Raw genomic sequence first — 25,727 nt, forward strand, 5'->3', positions numbered from 1 at the left:
CACACGTATATATTATTTAGTGGGTAATAAGACATGCAATTCTTAATATCCTCTTACATTCTTCACATGTTTCAGATATGTATTGTAGAATTATAATTTCATATCTACTTTTGAAGTTGCAACACTTTTTAAACCTCCTGACAAAAGTTGTATAAAACCAAAAAATTCTTGCTTGTGTCATAGTTTGTCACATGTAAAAACTACTCTACTTATATTTTATCTCAGCAACACACTTCTACAAAATTTGTAACATCTTTTTAAGTTTCTTAAAATATTATAACTCATTGCATACCATTCTATCATATAAAAACATCTTAATATATAATGGTTGTTAATAATTCCACTATAATTTTTGTTGCTGCCACCACAACTTGCCGTCCAGTTGACATATTGCTTTATTTTTTTTAATTCCAAAAGAAAATTATGTTAATATTTTTAATACATTTTTAAAATTTGATATAGAAAATAAATTTTAATTAAAAATAAAACTTTGATAAGAATTTTTTTTACCTAAAATTTATTTATTTGGATAAAAATACCAAATTAGTACATGGATATGTATATATAAATAATAAGTTAAAAACTATATATAATTTATTATTTAGTGTCAACAAAGGGTGTGAGTACATGTGGTGGATGGGGTTGTGGTGGCACTAGCAAAAACTGTGGTGGCATTAACTATATAATAGGTATAATACCATAAACCTTGATTAATAATTAATTATAGTGTTTTTTGATTACCCCAAAATAAAATTTCTTGCATGGATATGAAACATCAAAAAATCACCATATGTTTAAGATATGAACTAATATTATAAATAATAAATAAACAACTGAAAATGCTATATATAATACTAAAAGAATAATTGCGAGCCGCTGGCTGGTTGGCTCCAGGGTAGCGGCAGGGCAGGTGGCGGGGTGGCTGCCCGCCCAGCGCCGTGGAGAGGCGTCCGTCCGTCCGGGTGGTGGAGGCTCTCATTCTTCAACAAGGCCAGCCACATCATCCTTTGAACATCCTGGAAATGCCTCAGATTGATTGCTCACTTGGGTCACAATTGCAGTTTGGGGTCGAGGAATTGTCACAATGCTGCCGTAATGTAGACAATAGCGTGCACCTGTAGTGACCACCATCTCGCTGCATCTGAAAACGAGTTTATTAGGCACATTTCAAAGCGAGTTGTGTTTGCTTTTGTTTCTCTCGGCCATCATGCTGCGTTTTTGTCGAGGATCTGACCTCATATGTCCTCTGTCTCTCGCCCAATCTGACTTCCTTCCCTCGAATGGAGTTGGGTTTCGGGGTGAATCCATGAGTGTAACCCTGAATCGAAGCAAGTGGTCTCTGATGCGTCCAAATTTACGAGATATGAGTGGAGCGTCCAGAATAGTGCGTGGAGGTGCTCGCATTCCAGTCATGGTCAATAGTTTGATGCGAACCGAAGGAGTAGCGTGCGAGCTGGGGGGTGACATTACTACTGGAATTGGGTCGTCCGAGACGACTGAGATAGCTGTGTTGGACATGGGGGCATACTTTGGGGAAGATACTGGCGCCCGCGAGGAATTTGTCGAAAATCTTGGGGATCAATGTCACAGGGTAGGATTGTTTTATGTGAAGAATCACGGCATCCCGCAGGAGCTTTGTGACAGTATGTTAGCTGTAGCGCGCCAGTTCTTTGATTTGCCTATCAGTGTCAAGGTATCTTCTGGACCTTTCTTCTGAAATGTTGGCACGTTTTGATACCTCCGCACAAAGCTCTAAGATTTGCAATTCTGAAGTAAAGGTGATACTTGCACATGTCCTGAAATCCTTTGCTTCGTAGTTTTCGCAGAAAAATGAACCCGATTTGACAGTTCCAGGAGTTTTTTTTTTTTTTTTTTTTTTTTTTTTTTTCCTATCTTGTATCTCTAGAAATTTGAGCTTCAATCGCTAGATTAGGGTTCATCTCATTAAGACTAGGGCCGTGAGTTCGCGATATTGGCAAGCCTCAAGCTGTGGTTATCTCGTTCAGAATGAGATAGACTATACAGCTTCTTCACAGTTTCGAGGTTACATGAAGATTGGTGTGGAGAACACTGCGGGGCTTGTTGATTTTCGGGAGCAGATTGAGTTTGGCCCTGAGGAGAATGCAGAAACCAATATGGGTGAGTCCAGATTTTTGATTGCGAATCATGATCCACGCATGATTCGTGAAATTCTCACATATGGATATTCTTTCTGGTGTGTTCTCTATCATTGCGTCACATGTGTGGGACTTGCTCGACGGATTAAATACAAACGGCTCTTGGTTGTTATGCAGCTAGCTTCGAAGGTTACATGTCGATTGAATAGGATTCGTATCTTCTGAACATTCGAAGTACTTTGCTGACATTTTTAGTGTATGTACGTGTATACAAACCGTATGATCTAAATTTTTATGGAGTATGTGGGTGTGGCAATGCAGGTGAAAATATAGACTCTATCTTCATGCGCCTTCGCGGACCGAACCAATGGCCACCAGCTGCATGTATTCCGGAGTTTCGGTCCATTGCTATGGAGTTTATGGAGCAGATGAATGTCTTTTCCATGCATCTCATGCAGGCGTTGGCGTTATCATTGGGTTTAGATCAGGACTTCTTTGATTCAACTTTTCTTCCCCATCCACATTATCAAATGAAGGTATGGTTCATACAAACCATTCGGATTCTTTTCAAGAACTACTGTCTGTTTTGTTCAATATTGTTTTAAAAAGCACTATGAAGCTTGCCTTCCTTCTACTATTTTCATCTGAGAAACTCCAAACTGGATTTCCCGTGCTCAACAAAAAATGCTTTCGAGGATATAAATGTTCTCATTACTCATAATTGTGAGTTTGTTATCAAAACTCGTATGAGGATTCTCAGGTAGCACGATATCCTCCGAGGTCAACAGAGGATGGTGATGCGGAAGTTGGCACGTTTGGTGTTGGCCCACATTCTGATACTGGATTTTTGAGCCTACTCCTGCAAGACGGTGTTGGAGGTCTTCAGGTATGCACCTGATCATCCACTGTGAGTTACTGATCTTGGTTATGGTTTTAGGGGATACTTAGCGTTGCGGAAGCATTTTGTTATGCATGCATTTTATGAATATGCGGCTCTATAATAAGCAAGGGACTAGGGTCACTATCATTCTTGCGTCTTTGGTCTTTTCTAATTTCAGATTTTGGAGTGACTGGATTCATGTGATGGTTGTCTATTTAGGCACAAACTGTGGATGGCCTTTGGGTCGACGTACCACCCATTGAAGGCACGTTGGTGGTGAATCTGGGAGAGATGCTACAACTGGCAACGCACGGGTACTATTTAGCCACTGTTCACCGTGTGTTGAGCCTGCCGGGGACCAGGTCACGGTACTCAATTCCTTTTTTCTTTAATCCTCGTCTGGATGCCGAGGCAAAGTCCATCGACATAAAGTCCATAACATCAAAAGAATGGCGAGACACCACTACCAAAGGCGGGGAATCTACTCATGGTGGGAGAAACAAACTACACCCTGTGTTTGGGATTAATACTTTTAAAAGCTTTGTAAGAAGTCATCCCCAGGTTGCTATGAGGCACCACCCTGACCTCATAGACGCACAGGGTAATCTCGTCTTGGATAGACTCCTTGGGTAGTGAGTTTTGTTTTAGAGTATGAAAGAGTCTTTTCAGAATTCATGGAATTTCAACTGACTTTGTCTCATTCTAGCTCTCGACGGTTGGGTGGTTTGATTAAATTTTGCGGACCCATACTGGCGGGTCTGCGGTAATGGTTTGTGTGAGCCGGGATTGTGCTTCTAGTTCAATTTGTCAAAGGTATGGTGGGAATAGATAAATAAGACCCATTAACCCTTTAAAGCGGTAGCTTGTTTATATATAGCTTCTGCAAAGTGAGACCAGCAGTTTCTCAAAAATATTCCTAATGTAGCTACTAGCACGTTGTGAGATCGACAAACTTTCAGTGATCATGAGAACCAATTGAAAAACAATGAATATATTGTCAATGAGAATTTTCAACAGGATTACGCTTCACCTGATCCATCAACATAATTGTCATGTGGTGAGTTAGATTTATGTGTAAAAGTTTAATAGTAATGATGGGGATGATTTAGTTTAGTATGGAAGATTCATTCTTTTATTTATTTTGGATTTTAAGATGTTTTTGAGGTAGGTACAGAACTGTACATGACTAAATGTTGATGTATATATTTTTAGTAATTGATGTGTAGGGATTGAATTGTTGAAAGAGTCTTATTCTTAAGAGTAATAGATTTACAAAATTGTCAACTTTAAAAAATAATAATTTGTGGAAACGTGTTGTATATAAAAGAAAATTTAAAGTTTTATTTCGAGTATATTAAATAAGGTTTTTTTGAAAGATCATGTGATTAATTGTGTGTACCTATCTTGATGAACAATTCTAATTTGTTCAGAAAAAACATAGAATTACTTTACGAGCTAGAAGTTATTTGTCTTCAATGTGGTTAAAACCAAATGATAGTAGAATAATTAAGTATCTGAATTCTTTAGAAGAGCATGTTATTCATATTATTTATTGAGAAATAGCATGTAAAGAATATTTTGGTCTTTTAAAATGAAAACATAAGTGACCATAAATACCTCTTTGTTTTTTTCTAAATTTATAATAATGGTACTAGTATCCAAATAAAAATAGGAAGAACATCTAAAGTAGATTTGATGGTCTTTCACAAAAAGCGTGTACATTTTATATTTTATTTTATGTATAATTCAATAGAATGATTTGCCAAATTATTCAAAATGTCTTATTATAATTGTTTAAATACTATTTTCTATAATAAGATCGTTTTTCAAAAAAACAAAAGTAAAATAAGCTACTTTAAAAAATAAGATGATTTTTTCTTGCTACTTTTTTATTGAATAGTTCATGATTTTGATTTATTTGAATCAACTCTGAAGAGGTTTGTTTATTTTATTTTATTTTATTTATATGCATTTTTTTTAATACTAAAAATCTAGGTGATTTTTGAAAGAAACAGTAATACTCAGTTGAATTAAGAAAATAAATTCAAAGTTTTCTTGTTTGTTTTTAAGTATAAATGCAAAAATGGTATTGTACTTATCTATTCTTAAATTAGATAAAATTAAATATTTTATAAAAGTAGAAAATTAAGGTCAAATCTTCAAGGAATAAAAAAAAAAAAGAAAAAAAGAGTCTAAGATGTTATGGATGTAAGAAACATATTCAAAACTATTATCTAATATACTTTTGAATGATTTTGTCTATTTTTGCCTACGAAGAAGACTAAAATTATATACAAAAAATTACTTGCTTTCACATAAATTTTAATTAAAAAACCAATTCAATGTAGGCTTTGCTTTAAAAATGTTCCTTCAATTCAATTAATAAAATTTCTTTAAAGTAACTAGTTCTTGAGTACTTCTTTTGTATATGTTCTTAGATCTATTTTTTTTTTGTAGACATATTCTATACTTATAATGTGTGATTTAATTTTTTTGATATTTTATATTAATACATTTCATTAACTTTAAAAACTAAGCACATTATTTAGAAGTGTAGAAAACATTTAATTACCTCTTCTTTCTATATTTATAATGCTTTGTTGTGTTCTTATTTTATAAACATATTTATCTTTACCTTTCTTTTCTTTCTTCTTAGTTTTATATGTGTATTATCTATTTATAACACCAATTTCATTTATATTGTTTGATAGAAATAATTCATTTTTTGTCTAATGTTTTCTATGGGAGAATAATATTAAAATAAAAATTCTGTAAAAAAACCTTTTATACTGAAATTGTGTTTTTTGTTTCAAAAATCAGACTTGAAGATTATCACCATCAATAATTTATGATTTATAATATATTTTGTATGGATTGAATAAATAAATTTTCCTTCTATAAATAAAATTATGTTTTTAGAGGTTTTAGTTTTCTAAAAGTAAAATAAATTTTTATAATACATTAAAGAAATTGTTGAATTAATCCAATTCACCAAATTGACTCACCCATTATCATTGGTTGAGGATCCATTTTTTTTTTTTTTTTTTTTTTTTTTTATTGATTTTTGACCAATGCAAATCTGGCAGTGGAGAAGTTTTTGATGATGGTTTATATTTATATTTTTAATCAATGCATCCATATTATAAAACTATTTCTAGTGTCAAAAATATTATCCTTAACTTTTCAATCTACAATTCTTTGCATATAATTTTATTACAAATATTAAATATATATTGTCAATAATCAAGGATCACTATACAAATAGGTTACAAACCTTTTAATAAAATTATATGAAAATTTTAATATAATTTAAAATTAATTTTCACCTCCTTCTACCTAATTCTATTTCTTTCTACTTTCCTAGGTAAACATACTAATAAATATGGATGTTTGTGATATATAGCTTGTCTTCACACAATTTCAAAGAATCTTTGTAAAAACATTTCACTAACATTCAAATATCTAAAGATTTTTAAAGCTCTTCTATTAAAAAAAAGACCTATAATTTGATTGGATTCATTGAAACACTTCAATCAAAGAAAAAAAATTGAAATAACAAAGATATAAAACAACTTTTTAGGATATTCAAGTATAACTAAATAATTCAATTATAAAATGTTCAATGTTCTAAATTTTAAAGCGATATAAGAGACTTTTTTAAAATATTATAAAATTAAAGAAATTAATGAATAAAAGAGAAATTTTTATAAATAAAAATCTAATACAAAATCTTAAACGATTGGTTTGAAACATATAAAATTATAAATAGATATGCAAAACAAATGTAGGGCTTATTAAAACATGTGAAACAAGATACAAGGCAATATTGATAGCAAAAAAAATATAGAGCTTCTTGAAACATGTAAAACAAGATACAAGGTAAGATTGATAAAAAAAAAATATGCTCAAAAGGAAGATATTGATTTTAATAAAATCTTCTCTTTTATAGTCAAGATTAGTTTTATTTTAATGTTTTCAAAGATAGTTGTAAAACATGAACTGTAATTGAAACAATTGGATGTTGTAATTATTTGTTATATCTAAATTATAATAAACACATAAATCCACATATATTAATTTTGAAAGACTTAGAAGATCTAAAATAGAGAAAATTATATGTAAATTTTAAAAAAATTATTATATGAATTGAAGAAAAGTATCAAACCATGGTATAATTGGTTTGATGTATATATATATATATATATATATATATATATAGACATATATATATTTGCAATAAATTTGATTCTTTTATATGTTTCAAACAACTGCAAAATGATACCTTGAATTAATATGTTATACTTGTCTTATATATTAATGATATCTTAGATGCAACAATTGAAAAATCTAATATAAATAAGTTAATGATAAACCTAAGAAAAGAAATTAACACAAAATATCTAGAATTTTCTAAAAGAGTTTTAGAAGAAGAGAAATACAAAGATAATGCAATACTTATATAAATAGAATTAGTAATGGTTAAAAAGATTAAATTAAGTTTTAGTTTGTTGATTGTAAAATATGTTTGATAGAAGAGTATCTATTAATGTAGTATATAACATAAGAAAATGTTTAGTTTTATTTATTTAGACAAAGTATGAAGAAAAATGAATATTTTTATAAAAATATATTATATTTTTTTCTAAATAATATATATATATATATATATATCAGAAGTGTGGCATGCTTACTAACCATTTATGCAACTGACCTCTTATAAGTTCTAAAAGGGAGTATAAGTAGTACCTCTACAACAAGGCGAGTGCCTATTTGGTAGGCACTTAGAATATATTTTGGAAAATCTTTGAGAATTTTAGCAACTCTTGTCCTTAAAATAATAGAACCACAATTGTGAACATATGTTTGTTCAAATCTTAGTAAAACAACTCTATTTTGTGTTGATTTCTTGTGTATTTGTAATTAAAGATAGTATGTTTTTTCTAGAATTTGAAAGGGTTTACATTTATTTTTATTTTAATTTTAAAACCATGTTATTGCATAACAATATTGCATTAAATCCAAAAAAATAAATATTATCTTGTATAGCAATAGAATTTAAGCAATGATTGAAATCTAACACTTTGTGGGTAAATCAATCATAGCTATTACAATACTCTATAATACCGTATAATTTTTTTAAAAAATAAAGAATAAAAAAACTTTATCATAAATTAGTTAAAAGAATAAAGAAAAATATATATTTATAATGATTTTAAGATTAATAAAGAAAAGAATATAAAATCCCATAATTTACAAACTAGTTTTAAATACAATACAAGAAGCACAAAACAAGAAACAATATTTAATAATAATACAAAGATCCTAAAATATCTGAAATGTTAAATATCTTTCTACTATTTTTTTGATATTTATTTTAATTTTTTAAAATTAATTTAAAATTACATTTTTTTTATGTAATCAATAATATATGTAATTTAAAAAATATATATTCTTCCTATCTTTATTTTAATGTATATTTTATTCTAATTGAAACTAATATTTTTTTATGTCTAATATATATATATATATATATATATATATATATATTTGAGTTTTTTTTACTCTAAATTTTTGAAAAGAAACTAGAAATTAGAAACATCCAAATTATCTTCTACAATAAACTTAAATGCAAAACAGACCAACAATAAAGTTTATTAAAATATGTATATAGTAATAAAACACAATTTTGTAGCTTGACAAGGGTGACTTTGATTTTATCAAGTATATATTACAGAAAGTTTTCTTTTCTAATTTAAAAAATTATAAATGGTAATGATAATTAAAAAAAGGGTAATTTTTTAATTCAATTTTAACTTACAATATTTGTCAATGCATATTTGAGAAGTATGTTTTGATGTATATTAACAATTTATTAAATATTTTAGATCAAATCAAAGATATAGGTTATTTCAATATTATACAAAATAATAAAATGTATTTATTTCTATACTTTAAAATAAAATTTTTAAAATACCACTATTACATTCCTAAGGAATATTAATGCATTTAATTCCTATATAGAATAAAAATCTAAAAAAAATATGCAAAAAATAAAAAAATAAAAAATACCACTACTTATTTTTAAAATTTTAATTTTAACTCCATATATTAGGATGTAAATAATTAGTATATTTTAATCTAAGAAAATAACAACAAGATTTGTTTAAAAATTCTTTAGATATTCGAAATAAAAAAATATTGTATAAAGAAGTAAATTAATTAAGAAATAAAAAATATTAATTTAATTAAAATTTTAGAAAATATAATGAAAAATAAAGTATAATATTAAAGGATTACATGAAAAAAATAAAAAATAAAAAATAAAGCAATTTTACTTAATTCATAACCATATTAAATCTCAAATTAAATTCTAAAAGTCTATTATACGTTTTTTTTTCTATTATTTTTAATTAAAAAAATTAATTTTACATTGATAAATTTCACATCTTCTTTAAAACTATATAATATGTACTATAACAAACATAAATATAAATTTTTTTTAAGAATAGACTTTTAGAATTATAAAAATATAATAATATACTTTTAGATTAGGAAAAAACAGCCATTATTTGAATAATTTTAATAATAATTCAAATGATTTGCACAAGATCTAACATTTAGATTTTATAGTATGAACATTGTTTTGTATTTAAATATGTTTCAAAATTTCAGCAACTAACAATTCATATTAAATAGAATGATGCACTAATCAATTCATATTAAATAGAATGATGCACTAATCAATTGTTTACTATTATCAATGGAAGCAAGACAAAAAAACCAACTTTAATCACATTAATACATTTTTTGAGTTTTAATCTTTACAAAGAAACATTCAAACAAATTATTTGACATTTATTTACACATAGATGTAAATCATCTCCTACACTAATGTCCTTCATCCCACTCACCAAACCTCATGCAAAAAATTGAAGAATACTTCCTCAGATGCCACCCACAAAACAAAATGTTATTGTTGTAGAGACCATACTTTCAACAAACATGTCTTTTTCTTCTTCTTCTTCTTTGCCTGCCCAACTTTGCCACAGTCAACAACAATGTGCGATGGAGCAAGTCTAAAACAATTGGCAGCAGCTCTGGGGTCGCTCACAATAAACGAGACGGTTTGCCCGAGATGCTGCATGGATTGTGTTGAAGTCGTGAAGTTGTCGGAAATGAGTTCGATAAGAGATGGTTTATTAGGAATGATTTCCTGTCTTCTCAGAGGAGGAGCATCGTCCACAGCAACGCCTGAACTTGATGGTTACAAAGATCCGACTTTTCCTTGGTTAGTACGCTACGATAATCCCGTTTCAGTATCAAACGTGATCTGGAAACTGAAGTTGGGAAATTAATTTTGGGACTTACTTATGTAAAAATGCATCTGTGCACCCTGCACCTCCAGGCAGAACCACCAGGACCGTCAAGCAATCAAGTCAATCTAGTGTTTGTGTGACTGCATGTGCAGGCGCACTACGCGTCATGAAGAGACTTTTCTCGCCCAGATCGATTTTCTCCTGCCTGCCTGATTTCCCGGTGATTTGTGAGTGCCCTGCAGCATCACCTTCTTGCCATTTGCTGATTCTTTCAACTTGACGCCGGAAACTCCTCGCTACTCTTTCCCTCCATATCAATCCATCCTGGTTAATACATGCAGAACACAAGAGGATAATATCAGGGTCATCGCCAATAGATCAAATGTTCCGCAGATGCAGCGGTATGCCACTTCGTCGTTCTCGTTATGCCACCAATTTCTTTGCGCAAAGAAAAGGTTAAAAATACTTCATTTTAGATAGAATCAAATGCAAGAGCAGATCTATCCATCCATCTATCTATCTATATATCTATCTATCTATCCATACATACATACATACATACACATGTGTGCTTGTGTCTGGAGCAGCGCTAAGATCAAATACCTGCATGATGCTATTTTCTTGTGGCGGGCACTGAACTGGCTTGTCAATCTCTTTAGGCTCTGCTGGATGTTCAACTGGTTCGAAGGCTTCCAAGGGCGGCACACCATGTAGTGCAGCGGCAGGGCTGATTCTCTTCCCGCCTACACCTTCCACCTGCAGATCACCAACAAAACAAAAAAGCACTTGTCGTAAATATTGATTCTTTTCTCATAGCACCAAATCCCCTTTTAAGGAAAGATCGGGCTTTTCTAGGATAACACCTGCTACATGTGCACAAGTTAAAAGTCTCACAGAAGTGCGCCAATCACAATTTGCTACAAAATCCACATACAGAAACATCTGTACATCAGAATGCGCAGGGTATGGGAAGCGGGAGGTAAATCTACGCACCAAAAAGTACTGATGCTTCGGGCGATGACTCGGACGGCTGCACGGGAATTTCCCAAACATACTCACCATTTTAACCCACTGCGCACGCTCCCAAATTCAAAGTAGGAGAACTCGTCACAAAGTCATTACCGAATTCTTCTTAAAACAATTAAACATCGACACTCCATTCAACATTCTACCCAATCTCCACTCTATCCCTTCAAAATTGTCGAGCGCGAAGGAAAACAAACAGAGTCCAGCACCTGCCACACCGATTTCAGTCCAAGATGGACAACCAGCACAACCTGTACAACTCCCTCATCCCCAATTTCCACCAGGACGACTCACCTTGAAACTTATTCCAATAAAACACACCTCACTTCTCGATAGAAACCTGCAACGGAATTCCCTTCTGTTAGATACCAAGACGCAACAAAACAGCCACACGACGCTGAAGATACCACACGGAAACGAAAAACGAAATGACAATAGCATGCGCACGTCAATGACAGTACCTGTGAACCATAAACCCCAACACAAATCCAGCTTAACTAGAACCGAACCCACTATGATCACAGCAAGGTTCTCTCCGCGACCAACCTCTCAGAAAAACGGGCTGAGCTCTTTGTAAACAGGAAGGCCGCAGAGTACCGCCAGGCTTGTAACATACAGCTCTCAAAGTGTCTTAACAAAACGAAAAAAAAAAAAAAAAAAAAAAAAAAAAAAAAAACGAAGGGCCTTCACTAACACCTCTGACTACGTCCTCAACTCTGGACCCCGAATAGAATCCTCCTCCACAGACCGAGCTTGCATTTGTGATTCTTTCCTGCATCTCCTTCACCTAATCGACCTTCATTGACCACATCACCCCAATAGATAACTTCAACCAGAAAACCGACGATCAAATTTTACAATAAACAAATAAATAGAAGCTCCAATAATTTCACTACATAAAATATGCGACGCGTCCAACTCTGGAAATGTTCGAATAATTTCAGATACTGGGTGCTGGATTCTAATGAACTAGCCACAGCGGCAGCGCAGCCAAAGCATAAATCCGAGACGAGGCTGAGCCAAATTAGAACGTGGGGGATTTGCAGCAGAAGCTGTGTGGATTCTTCACACATCAGACGTAGCATGTGGGTCCAGAAATGTACTATTATAAGCACGAATAACATTGAGTAAGACTGGACTCCCTTCTGCACCCTCCACCTGCAGTGGCACAGAATATTGGTGATCCTCCAAAATGGCTGTCGCTTCTGAAAAAGGAATGTTCATGCAGAACACGTTGAGAATCAGCTCTTAAAGTTTCTGTAGTGCCCAAGAAAGCAAAGAATGGATCTAATTTAAGCCTTTGACCTATTCCAGCAGCATCCTTTTTGTTACATCACTCCAATATAACTCAGAATCAGTTTGAGTTTAAAGAAAGATGTTGGCATTGTTTATTTGTTTGCAAATTGCAAGTTGAGTGCCTATTTGGACAGTCCCCCCCTCCCCCCCCAAGCAAAATGATTAGTTCACATTTCAGGAAAATCTGGATCGAGTGGTCGCTAGTCGTAGATGAAAGTTCAAATGATCCATTCTGTTTAGACTTCAGTTACCATCGATTCAGTTCTGAAATTGGAACTGATCCATGGAAAAAGGGTGGCAAACGTACAGTACTACCCTCTAGGAACCCCTGTTCGTCAATTGCAGGTGTAAAAACACTTGCCTGTCATATTCACGTCTCTATTTGTCTCCCATTATTATTGAAAATATAAGTCTAATTCAACCTAATTATCACACAGGAATGATTACAGCAGTGTAATATTGAAAAACAGTTTGCTCATCATTCTGTTTTACCGAAGCTCCTGAGAGGATCAGGAGAACCTCCTGAGAAGATAATAGATAGGGTTAATCCCAAAATTACTTTAGATGTAATTGATGGTCAGCGTAGAATACTTTCACCACATTCGCAATAACTTCGTTGCAGGCTATCCTCCAGGGTCTACACTGGCTACATGATATTAATCATAGACTAACCTTTGTCATTGGAGGTGAACATCTGAGCTCTGAATGTACCAGAGGTGATCGTGAGATAGGACAAGAGAAAAAGCATTGAATAAACCTTGATACATTGATAACCCTTGGTACATTCACTGATACCGGGGGGATTTTAAGCCTTGTCTGCAACGGATGATGGACTTGAAGCAAATTAAGAGAGTTGACGATTTCAGATGCAGTCTATATTTGCACACACAGTCAAGACTGTGACATAATTTAGACAAATTTCAAACTAGGTTTTTATTTATTTATTTATTTATTTTGGGCACAAATTAATATGTATTCATTGCAGGGAGTAACCTATACAGGCTATGCAAAAATGAAGCTAAAAAACCCCTTGCCTAGCTGGACTGGTGACTCAACATTAATTATGGTACAACCCAACTAAATGGGATCATGGTCTACTGTTCAGAGTGTTACGTTTAAGCGGGAGCCAGTATAGCTGGCTACCTTATCTAGAGCATAGTACACTATTACTACCCCATGAGTTGTCGAATGATTCAAACCAGAAATCATCAGTGTCTTTGGGATGTGTCAGTTTTTGGATCAATTCTTTCCACTCTATTCTACCATAGTCCTGTAGGTTGCACCAGATCCGAGTGGTTGTTTGTTCGAGTGGCTTGTCATCGTCATGTAATACTTTAGCATTTTGCTCTAGCCAGAGTTCCTAGAGGGTGATATCACACAACTGAGTCCAGATTAGGTTGACCTTACTGAATCATTTGGATAGGTTCTTTGAAAAAAAGTAGTGTTGTCAATCATGCTTGAATTGCGCGGGTGGTTTGATCTCCTTGCGTTGTATGTCTTGTATTATTGTAACACACCAGTTCCAGATTCGAGTTGCTCGAGGCACAGCCAAAATCATGCATGATCGTTTCCGTGATTCTTGGACAGAATGGGCAGGCTGTATTAATGTGTGAATCGAATTTATCTCTCCATTCATTGCTTTATGGTATATGCTCAAGTAAAAGCCACCTTCTATTGTGTTCATTTCTTAAGCCAAGTGTGTTTTTAGTCGAATTTGGTAGAGGGTGGGAGTTGATTCTCTTATTTGGTGGAGTGGAGATCAACTGGGATAATCGAACTGCATAGGCATTCACGTATGGCTTTGGTGGTGAACGCTAACAGAGGAAGCTTGCATGGCCATTCGAATCTTTCCGGGTCAAACTGGAGGTCAAAAAATGCTCTATAGTAAAATCGGGTACTATACTAGTGTACCCCTTTAGTGACCTTAGTAACTTTGATTTTCTGTAATGTGCCTCTAAGGGTTACCTCTATGATGTTCTCAGTGGAGTAAAGTTGTGGAGAAGCCGCCATGGCTGTTAGCCACATTCGAATATCAAGGAGGGTCACAAGCGTATGGATTTCTTGTGATTGTATGTAAGTCCGAAAGGTCTCTGATCCAGACGGTGGTTTCTAGTTCACATTGGGACATGAAAACAAAACCGGCACAAAATGCAAGGGCGAGTACAAGAGGCTGGTGCAGAAGGAAAAGACCCAACCAATCATTCTGACCTGGAGCAACGGCTCTGGTAGAAAGGAGGTGGCCAAATTTATTTCTGAATGGCCTTCGCGATTGTGTCCCAGGCGGACATCTCAGCTTCAAAAGACTTCGGCTTATATCATTGAAGTTGAATTACTGTTTGTTTCCACGCCTTAGTGTCTTTGTTCCATACTTTGAAACCTGGGAAGCTTTGATGTTTACGTATCAAAGGCCAGTGGATGTCGAATTGCTAACGACCTCTCTTCTCAAGTTGATAGCATAAAACTTTGTATCGGAGAAAATAATGCAAGTTAGAGTAACCAGACTCAGAGGCTTTTACCATCCATTTGCTGAGTAATGCAGTCATTGTATTGTCCAGATTTGTGAGGCTCAGTCCTCCTAGTGGCTTCTTACGGGTACAAATATCCCATGCTACTCTAGTTTGTATTTCATGTTTGTGCCCAACTAAGAGGTAGTAACTAACTAAGGAGACTTTTTATGTGCTTGATGACCTACTTAGAACCACCCCTAACACCAATAAATTACTAAAGAGTGGACATGAGAACTTGAGTAACAATTAGTCTTTGATCAGCTCATGAGAGTTTTGCTGTACTCCAATATGTAAGTTTCTTCTTCATCCGATTAAGAAGAAATCATCAACTTCTTTGGTCTTGATAGAAAGGCCAAATAGAGTACCTAAGAGCTTTGTAAGATAGCCCTCTTCCATCCATGTGCATTAATACATTCATATTCAGAGTGGAGAAGGGCCTCTTCTTCAATCCAGTTGACACCAAATATTGACCAATAGATAATTAATCCTAAAATCTTATTAAATATATGAAGAATTTTAATCAAATTGGATACAAAAGATTCTTCTACTTTAACTATGAAGAAAGTATCATCTGTATACTAAATTGTGAATTATTGTGAAACTATAATTAATAATCTAACTTCTTGAATGAGACCATGTGTAAAGAACATAAATCTCAAAGAAAGAAATCTTTAATACACTCTTGTATCATTCAAAAGAACTAGAAAGTCACTCAAAGATGACATGATATTAAACTATAATGATTATTGCCAAAGATAAGAAGACTAGAAAGTCTTAAAAAAAGATTAAAGACTAGAAAGATGTTGACAAGAGTGAAAAAGGCTTCACTCTTCCCTCCATATATACTCTTAACTAGGAACTACATGGTGATGTCCTTTAAGACCTCAAAAACATGTTGACTTTGCAAGACACATATCTTAACTTACAAGATAAGTTTTTATATTTATGCCACATATTTAGCTTATTTTGTAAGCTATCGATACATGATTAACTTGTTGACTAAGTTTCTAGCCTATCAATCAATTACAAATAAATATGAAGTCAAAGAAATATCTACAAAGCTTCTAAGAAGCTTCTCTAGAAAATATTATAGAATAAATTTATTTTTACCTACTTCTATTTAATCATATAGGTAAATATTAGAATAAATATGTATATTTGTAACATTATCCTTCTTTCTAAGGATGAGTTTCATAAAGAGTAGTCTTCATATATTATGAAAATTCAAGATGCAACATATTATATTTGTCACACACTCTGATCTTTGTTTTCTTCAAAGATGGTTGATAGGTCCTCTCAACTATTAATAATGTTCCATACCAAGGCGGGAAGACTACCTTGTAATTTGGTCATTGTTGAGGCCTTTCTAACCTCCTTCAAATAAAACATTTGAAACACCATCACGAGTTGTTCTTACCTCTAATAAAATTACCAAACATTGGAAGTCTCTTCCAAAGTCACGATATCAAAGACATTGTATTGCGCCATCTATTCAAGGAAAGACATGTCATTTTTAAGGATCTTCATCTTGATTACGTCATCTTGAAGGTTGTGATAATTGCAATACCTTCTTTGATAAGTTAGCAAATGAAAGTTATTAAGTTGAAACTATTTGTTGTTGGTTCTCCATATCCTTGATGTTACAAATACATAATAGCTACAAATAAGAATAAAAGATAGATTTTTTTTTTTTTTTTTTTTTTTTTTTTTTTTTTTCATACATCTTATTTTTTTATAGTAAATATTTATTATTTTTTTATCTTGATTTTGATGGATATCATCAATGAAAAGTCTCAACTTTCTTTGTTGCATTTCCAAGATTCTTTGCTAGTTCCTATGCTCGTTCACTAATATCATATATGTGCTAATAAATAAGATATACCAACCTATTTTGACACCATCTTGAATCTAAATCTTCTTCTATTTCAAATTTTTGATTATTATCTACTTTTATAGGAGCAAGTAGTATTTGACATCTTTCCAAGATATTCATTGTCTTATATGACTCAAGAAGAGATACATTGTCATGTTGTGACATGATTATATGGTGAAAATATGACTAAAAATGATTTTTTAATTAATATTCTATTATATTAGTTCAATAAGAATTCAAAATATTTTAATAAGACTTTTATAAAAGTCTTTTAGCCTATTTTCTTGTCTTAATAGCAAGTAGATAAAAGTTAATTAGTATTTTTACCTTTTAGGATATAAAAACTTTTTTATTATCTTAGAAAGGCCATAAATTGTTAAAATCAGAGTAAAAAAAGTAAATGGTTGATATGGTTGATACTAGGATCAAGTTGAGGGTAGGATTGGACTAAAACATCCTTAGGATAGATTAGATTGATATCTGGAGGTTGACCGTTTGTGAGGCACGGTCAAAATTAGTCCTCTAGTCACTAAAACGATCGCCTAGGACAAATTAGAGGTTCATTTGATTATCAAAGATAAGGATTTGAAAGCTAGCTTGAAGTTCTTTTCAAGAGCATAAAGGTTGATTTGGTGGGATTTTTGAGGACTTAGAAATTATTATTCAAGATCAGGGTTTGTATTCGTGATTTGGGTTTTATATAATATAATTAGGACTAGCAATTTTGGCTAGTTCATGCAATTGGTGTAACATCTATGGTTCAAAATTTGAAACTATTTGGACTATTAGGTGTGGTAAGTGTACACAAAAATTTATAATAATCTAACGGTGTGGTTTAGTGATATCTTATTTCTAGCACAAGAGGGTTTGAGAAGTTGGCAGTTTAGGGTTGAGTAGGATTTCTACGATATCTACAGATCTACTAGTTGGATCAAGATGAAATTCGGCATGGTCTTCAAAGACTTCAAGATCAAGTTGTACACCAATTTTGAGTCAAAGTCAATAGTTGGAGAAGGAGAAAACACTATTGGGATTTTTGCTTCACTTTTTAAGTTGGCGGCCAAGTAACATTACTACAATTTTTGGAGGTTTTCTCACAATCTATAAGTTAAATTGGGCTGAAAATTCTTAAGAATATAGAAGACTTATATTGACAATTGCATGCAAAATTTTACATCAAGTGGATAGTCAGATTAAAAGTTACAGCTTATTAAAGTTCACTAATTAGGATTGGAGCTTATAAGAAAAATCTAAATTGCTTAAATATAAAAGTAATTAGATAATTGAGGTTTATATGTGATTGAGGCTATAAAAAAAAGTATTTTTTAGCTCTTTTGAATCAAAATTTGGATTATATTCTTTTCATATGAATGAAACCTATTAGGGTTTTTTGGATGTTTGTGAAACACAACCTTACCTTTTGCAACTAGGTGCCCAGTATATTTCCAAGCAAGACAACATGTAATACAACAACGTGAAATATGAAGTTGATCTTCATAGACTCTAATATATGTAATCAATAAGCAATAGCATTGACTTATTCACTAATAGAAAAAAGTCCAAGCCTATAATAATCCAACTTATTAAGAAGACAAATAGTTTTTATATTTTGACAAAATAGCCACACCTTATCACCCACATTAAATTGTCGTTGTTCCTTGCGATAGGCATGTGCATTGAACTTTTGTCATTCTTAAGCTTCTTTTAATTGTGCCTTCATTGTTGCATATGATTCTCACAAATAATTTGATAAATCTTCTGCTACAAGATTATCAACTTTTGAAAAGCCAATAATATCAAGTTATAGATGATAACCATAATTGATAAAAAAAAAGGTGTTTTTTGAATAAAAGAATGTACCAAATTATCGTACTTAAATTTTGCTAATACCAAGTTAGGTTTTTTTTGTCAAGAGTATGTTATTTTTGAATTCAAACTTGTAAGTATCATGAGATTTAGAAGAATTATTCTTAATATTATGAATAAAAAGATCATAGGACAAACTCAATTGAATTTTCTTGATAAAGATTAAATTAATAATCAATATTGATTTTATTACTCGAAGGTGAAAATACTTTGACTTCAAGAGAATTATTCTTTATTGATCAAAAGATGCATTTCTTTCTTTTGGTGTAAGATAAGAATATCCAAAAAGGACATTCGATAAACTTTATTATTTTTTGAGTCAATAAGTAATCTTAAAATCAAATCTTGATAAAGATATGCTTCAACAAGCTTGGTGATGATTCAAAATATGTACTGACTTGAAAAATTTGAGATTCTTATGATCTGTATATACAATGATTAGATTCGAGGTACCTTCTAGATAATGACACCATTCTTGAAATAAATCCATAATTGCAAGGAGCTCTTTATTTTGGATTTTATAATTAATCTCACTTGCTGAAATATTTTTGGAATAGAAAGTTATTAAATGGAGTTTGTCATCTACTCCTATTTATGATGATATTATATCCAAGGCAAAGTTTGATGCATTTATTTCCATAAAAAATACCTTGGAGAAGTATCAAGAATATGAATCTTGAAAAAAAAAAATCAATACATTCTTATGTCATTTAAAAGAATTAGAAAGTTACTCAAAGATGACATAATATTAAATTAGAATGGTTATTGCCAAAAATAAAAAGAATAAAAAGTCTTGAAATAAGACTAAGGATTAGAAAGAAATTGACAAGAATAAAGAAGGCTTCACTCTTGCTTCCATATATACTCTTAACTAGGAGCTATGTCACTCTATCTTATAGGACCTTCAAAATGTGTTGATTTTGCAAGATACATATCTTAACTTGTAAGGCAAGTTTTTTATATGTATGCCACATAGTTAACTTTTTTTATAAGCTATTAATACGTGGTTAACTTTTTGACTAAGTTTCTAACCTATCAATCAACTAAAAATACATATAAAATCAAAGCAGTCTCTATGAAGTTTCTAGAAAGATTTTTTAGAACGTATTATGAAATTAATCTACTTTTATTAATTTTTACTTACTTCTACCTAATCATATAAGTATTTACTAAAATATATATGTATATCTATCACATTACCTCCCTTTCTAAAATCAAGTTTGAGAAAGAGTAATCACCATGTCTTTATGAAATTCAAGATGCAGCAAATTGTATTTGCCACATACTTTGGTCTTTATTTTCTTTGAAGATAGTTGATAGGTTCTCTCAGCCATCAATAGTATCTCATATTAGGGCAAGAAGACCACCCTGTCATTTGATCGTTGTTGAGGCCTTTGTAACTTTCTACAAATAAAATATTTGAAATGTTGTCACAAGTTGTTTCTACCTCTAATAAAATCACCAAATATTGAGATTTTCTTCCAAGGTTGTGATACCAAAGATATTGTATTGTGCCATTTATTTGAAAAAAGACATTTTTTTTTTGGAAATCTTCATCTTGATTACGTTGTCTTAAAGGTTGTGATAATTGTATTATCTTATCTAATAAGTCAACAAGTGAAAGTTCTTGAATTGAATCTATATGTTATTGATTCTTCATTTTTTTATTCTCATAAATTCATAGAAGCTACAAAGAGTGTTATCTTTCTTGGAACTTATTTATTTTATAGCAAAGATTTTTTATTCTTTATCTTACTTTCAATAGATGTCGTAAATGAAAAGATTCAACTCTCTTTGCTGCATTTGGAAGATTCTTTGTTGGCTACCATGTGCATTCACTAATATAATATCTGTGCTAATGAATAAGATATTCTAACCTATTTTGACACTACCTTGAATCTAAAATTTGTTCTACCTTGAATTCTTGATTATTATCTACTTCTATAGGAAGAAGTGGCATTTGTCTTTTTTCCGAGATATTCACTCTTTTATATGACTCAAGAAGAAATACGTAAAATATAGGATGGATTTTCATAGACTTTGGTAGATGTAATTGATAAGTGATAAGATTGATTTGTTTACTAATAGGAAAAGATCCAAGCCTATGATAGTCCAACTTGTTACAAAAATGAATAGCATTGATATTGTGATAAAATAACCATACCTTATCACCCACACTAAATTATGGTTGTTTCTTGCAATAGGCATGTGCATTAATCTTTTTTCATTTTTAAGCTTCTTTTAACTAAACCTTTATAGTTTTATGTAGCTCTAAGAAATGATTTGTCAAATCTTCCATGTCAAGATTATTAACTTCTAAAAAATCAAAAATATCAAGTTATGGATGATAATCATAATTGACAAAGAAAGGTGTTTGTTAAATGAAAGAATACACCAAATTATTATATACAAACTCTATCAATGATAAAAAAAAAGTTGTTCAATCATCTTGATGATAGTTGATGGTACACCTCAAGTACTACTCTAGAACTTGATTCATCAATTCTATTTGTCCATTAGTTTGAAGTTGAGAGTGAAAGAGAGCTTTATATCCATCTTTAAAATCTTAAAAAAGAATTTTTAAAAATCTTGATATAAATTGAGTCTTCCTATTTGATATAATATCTTTAAAAAATTTGTGATAATAATAGATACTGTTAAGAAAAAGTTTAGCCATTTCTTCACTTATGATAGATTTTGTATATAATACAAAATATGCCATCTTGATAAAAATGATCTACTACCACAAATATAGAATCATATGAATCTGAGACTAAAAGATCAATAATAAAATCCATAGAAATGAAAGACCTTGATTATTTTGAAATAGGTAATGGCTGAAGTAGTCTATAAGATCGATGGTGTGGAGTTTTGGATCTTAAATAAATGTCATATGATTGTAAAAAATCTTTGATTGACTTCCACATTTGAGGCCACTAAAAATCTCTTGATATTAGCTCCAAAATCTTATTATATCTAAAATATCCAATTGTTGAAAAGTCATAATGAATTTGAAGAATACATAATTGTATTCCACCTTTTAGAATTTATAATCATCCCTCAAAATAGAGTATGTTGTTTTTAAATTCAAACTTGGAAGTATCATGAGACTAAGAAGAATTATTCTTGATATTATAGACAAGAGAATTAGAAGACATATTTGATTGAATTTGCTTGACAAAGGTTGAATCAACAATCAATGTTGATTTTATTTCTTGAAGGTGAAAATACTTTGGTTTCAAGGAAATCACTCTTTTTTTATCAAAAGATATCTCTCCTTCTTTTGGTATAAGATTGCAATATTTAGAAAGAGCATCCAACAAACCTTATTGTTTTTCAAGGCAATAAGTGATTTTAAAATCAAATCTTGATAAAAACATGCTCGAACAAGTTAGGCTACGATTCAAAACATATATTACTCTAAAGTACTCAAGGTTCTTGTGATTTGCCTAAATGGTGATAAGACTTGACATGCCTTCTAAATAATGATTCCATTCTTGAAATAAATCCACATTTGTAAAGAGCTCTTTGTTATGGATCTCATAATTAATCTTGATAACTAAAATTTTTTTAGAATGGAAAGCTATTAGATGGAAGTTATCATTAGCTCTCATTTCTAATAATACTAAATTGAAGATAAAGTTTGATGCATTTATTTCTATAAAAAATACATTAAAAAAGTCTACACGATATGAGATTGGTGCATAAGTAAATTCTTTTTTTAAAGCATCAAATGATGCTTTGGCTTTTTTATTCTACTTAAGTTTGTTCTTACAAGTCAAATGTATAAAGAGAGCTCTAACTTAAAAAAAAATCTTAATAAAGATCCAATAGTAATTGACAAAGCTCAAAAAGTATTGTACATTAGTTATTGTTCTTGAAATCTTTGAATCTATGATAGTCTGGATCTTCTTCAGATCCATCAATAGTCCTTTGTTAGAAATAAGATATACTAAGAAGTCAACTTGAATCATATAGAATATTCTTTTTTCTAACTTGGTATATAATCCTATATCCCTAAGTTTTTGTAACACACGACAAACATAAATTTCATGCTCTTTTATGTTTTTAGAATAGATTAAGATGTTATCTAAATAAAAAATAAAAAACTTATCAAAAAAATCACAAAAGACATCATTCATTAGATTTTGAAAAGTAACTAATATATTTGTGGGGCCAAAAGACATGATATTTTATTCAAAATGTCCATACCTAGTTTAAAATGTAATTTTTCCATTCATCTCTTTTTTTTAATATGTACCAGATTATATGCTCCTCATAGATTTATTTTTATATAGATCTTAACTTGATTGAGTTGATCAAGAAGACTTAAAATAAAAAATAGAGCATATATATTTACAATGGTGATCTTGTTGAGTCCTTGATAATCCACGCACATTTACAGAGATCTATCTTTTTTCTTCATAAATAAGATAGGAGCCTCAATTGGAGATTTAGAATAGCATATGAAATTCTTAGCCAAGTTTTCATCAATGTACTCCTTGAGTATAGCTAATTCATTTTGTGATAGGTTATAAATTGATCAAAATGGTGGTTGAGTTCCTTTGTGAAGATCAATGGAATAATCATAAGAACAATGCTCTCAAAGAATATCTATATTTTTTTTCAAAAAACTCTTAGAAATCTTGATATTGGCTAGGAATATTATTTGGTATCTTTTCACTATTAAAAATGAGCATGGCATATAAAGCAAAAGATAATTCTTCTTTTGCGGCATGCATAAAAGCTCTTACATATACTAGTAAGGATTTGGATATATTAGACTTATATATTTCTACTTAAGTAATGGAATGTTGAATTAAACTATCAAAAAAATTAAAATTATGAGAAATTCGATTTATCTAAGGATTATTCTTGTCTAAGTAAGATAATCTTAATATAATCGGATTGGATAAAGATCTTATTATATTAAATATTATTATGTTTTTATAATCTATAATTATTATATATAAAGGAATAGTTTCATGTGTAAAATCTCTAGAAAATAGAAAATAACCATCTATTACTTTTATATGTACAAGTTTAGTTTTTTTGACTAAGAATATCTCTTGTTTTAAGAAAAAAACTTTGTTTATAAAACAAGGTGAGGCTCCTGAATCTAACAAGGCTAAGACTTTGTGATTTTTTGGTCCTAAATAAACTTCTATTGTAAAAAAAGATGAAGGATCTACAAAGAGAATAAGACCTTCAGTAGAAATTACATAAGATTCCAACCACATAGTTCCTATTGCATCTAAAAAAATTCATTTTTTGACACATTGTCTTCTTTGGCAACCATGCTTCTAATTTTGTGATTGTATTGTTTCTTTAGATAATTTTGAATAGTGTAATTAACTTTTCTAGAATATAAGCATAAGCCTTCTTGATGTTATTAAATCTTTTCTTACTTTGTAAGGGATTTAAACCACATTGCATCAATTTGCATTGATTTTGGCCCTAAGAAATGAATTTCTAAAAAATTAGAAGTTGTCATGATTATTTGTCTTATTCTTCTTCAACCAAGTCTTTATTCTTGACAACTTTCAAAAAATTAATTGTCGTGTGCAATGGCTTGAGTAATATATTGTTCCAAGAATTTTTTATTTGGCATTATTAATAATAAATCTTTTATATTATCCTTCAACCCATATTCAAATTGATTGATAAAGGCTTTGTCATTCGAGTCCACATTGCAAGCAAGGTTTTCAAATTCAGCACTATATATCGTAGCTAACCATGATCCTTGTTATAAAGATAAGAGCTTAGTCTCTACTACTCTTTCTCAATTACTTTTTCCAAATGTGGCCATAAATACTTCTAGGAATAAATTCAAATCATAAAAAAGCCGTGAATCTTTTTCGATTAAAAGTGAAGATCAAGAGAGAACACTTCTTGATAAAAATTTGCATATGAATTTGACTTAAGTAAATCTATCAAGGTATTTAAAAGAATATAACCTTAAATAAAGCTTTACTTATTGCAAATATCCTTGAAATTTTGATCTTATTCTATCAAACTTTTTTAACATACTAATTCTTGTCTTCATGATACTTGTAGAAGCAAATTCTTTAGATTTGGTTTTGAAGTCAAGCTACTTGCTTCCTTCAATAGCACAACTTTTTGAGGCACATCCTAATCTTCTTTCATAAGAATAAGAATAGTACTTTCATGATTCATGTTAGAAATATGTAAAATTTCTACTCTTAGACTATTGACAAGCTCATGAAGATCTATAATAGTTGTAAATATGTTCTTACTTTTGCTGAAAGTAGCATCCACAATCTTTCCTTTTATAGGCAATTCAAATAAATTCAAAAGTTGAATTAGAAGAGGGTAATTCACAACATCTAATATCAAATGAAAATTTCTAGAAAGTGGAGTAATTCACTTTTTTTTTTTAAAAAGATTACTATTAGAAAATATAATTATTTATTTAAAGGTCTATAGTCTACAACCTTCAAAATACAATAGTAGAGGTGGAGTAATCCACTCACTTCTAAAATAAGACCAAAATAATAAGTTAGCACTTTTATGAAATTATCAAGGACATGAACTCAAAGAAAAAAAATATTTAATACACTCAGTGTCAAGGACATGAATCTTGAAGAAAGAAATATTTCATACATTCTTATATCATTCAAAAAAACTAGAATATCACTCAAAGATGATATGATATTAAATTAGAATGATTATTGCCAAAGACAAGAAGACTAGAAAGTCTTGAAAGAAGACTAAAGACTAGAAAGGCATTGACAAGAGTGAAGAAGGCTTCACTCTTGCCTCCTTATATAATCTTAATTAGGAGCTATGTGGTGATGTCTTATAAGTCCTCCAAAACATGTTGAA

General features: G+C 31.0%; 2 protein-coding genes across 12 annotated transcripts; one reads left to right on the top strand and one right to left on the bottom strand.

Annotated features, from left to right (window-relative positions):
- Positions 1–979: 979 nt before the first annotated feature.
- Positions 980–4,016, top strand: LOC112293039 (2-oxoglutarate-dependent dioxygenase frbJ). Its single transcript, XM_024542066.3, has 5 exons — positions 980–1,693; positions 2,007–2,139; positions 2,439–2,653; positions 2,878–3,003; positions 3,217–4,016. Exons 1-5 carry the CDS (start codon positions 1,208–1,210, stop codon positions 3,628–3,630), a joined length of 1,374 nt encoding a protein of 457 aa, XP_024397834.1. The 5' UTR covers positions 980–1,207; the 3' UTR covers positions 3,631–4,016.
- A 5,742-nt stretch (positions 4,017–9,758) lies between these two features.
- Positions 9,759–12,320, bottom strand: LOC112293931 (uncharacterized). 11 transcript variants are annotated; one of them, XR_002973169.3, is made up of 6 exons: positions 11,886–12,320; positions 11,634–11,679; positions 11,307–11,384; positions 10,917–11,069; positions 10,366–10,637; positions 9,759–10,248 (listed from the first exon to the last, which is right to left on the bottom strand). XR_002973169.3 is itself a non-coding variant. In XM_024543938.3 (5 exons), the coding sequence occupies exons 3-5, from the start codon at positions 11,373–11,375 to the stop codon at positions 10,434–10,436; spliced, it is 426 nt and encodes a 141-aa protein (XP_024399706.1). In that variant the 5' UTR covers positions 11,376–11,384; positions 11,634–11,679; positions 12,036–12,165; the 3' UTR covers positions 9,759–10,433. The 11 variants fall into 11 exon arrangements, 4 of the variants coding, with proteins under 4 accessions (XP_024399706.1, XP_024399705.1, XP_024399704.1 ...); XR_016497846.1 differs by having other exon boundaries at positions 9,759–10,253; positions 12,036–12,144; XR_016497844.1 differs by having other exon boundaries at positions 12,036–12,142.
- Between the last annotated feature and the right edge of the window lie 13,407 nt (positions 12,321–25,727).

This window comes from Physcomitrium patens, chromosome 16, assembly GCF_059467195.1.
Source record: "Physcomitrium patens ecotype Gransden chromosome 16, ASM5946719v1, whole genome shotgun sequence".
Classification (NCBI taxonomy): Eukaryota; Viridiplantae; Streptophyta; class Bryopsida; order Funariales; family Funariaceae; genus Physcomitrium; species Physcomitrium patens.

Coding starts and splice junctions, on each gene's coding strand:
- LOC112293039 (XM_024542066.3), top strand. CDS start 1,208: ATGCTGCGTTTTTGTCGAGGATCTGACCTCATATGTCCTCTGTCTCTC. Junction 1,694..2,006: donor ATTTGCCTATCAGTGTCAAG/GTATCTTCTGGA, acceptor TATCTCGTTCAG/AATGAGATAGACTATACAGC. Junction 3,004..3,216: donor ACGGTGTTGGAGGTCTTCAG/GTATGCACCTGA, acceptor TTGTCTATTTAG/GCACAAACTGTGGATGGCCT.
- LOC112293931 (XM_024543936.3), bottom strand. CDS start 11,953: ATGTTACAAGCCTGGCGGTACTCTGCGGCCTTCCTGTTTACAAAGAGC. Junction 11,070..11,306: donor CGAAGCATCAGTACTTTTTG/GTGCGTAGATTT, acceptor GGTGATCTGCAG/GTGGAAGGTGTAGGCGGGAA. Junction 10,638..10,916: donor AAGAAAATAGCATCATGCAG/GTATTTGATCTT, acceptor TGTATTAACCAG/GATGGATTGATATGGAGGGA.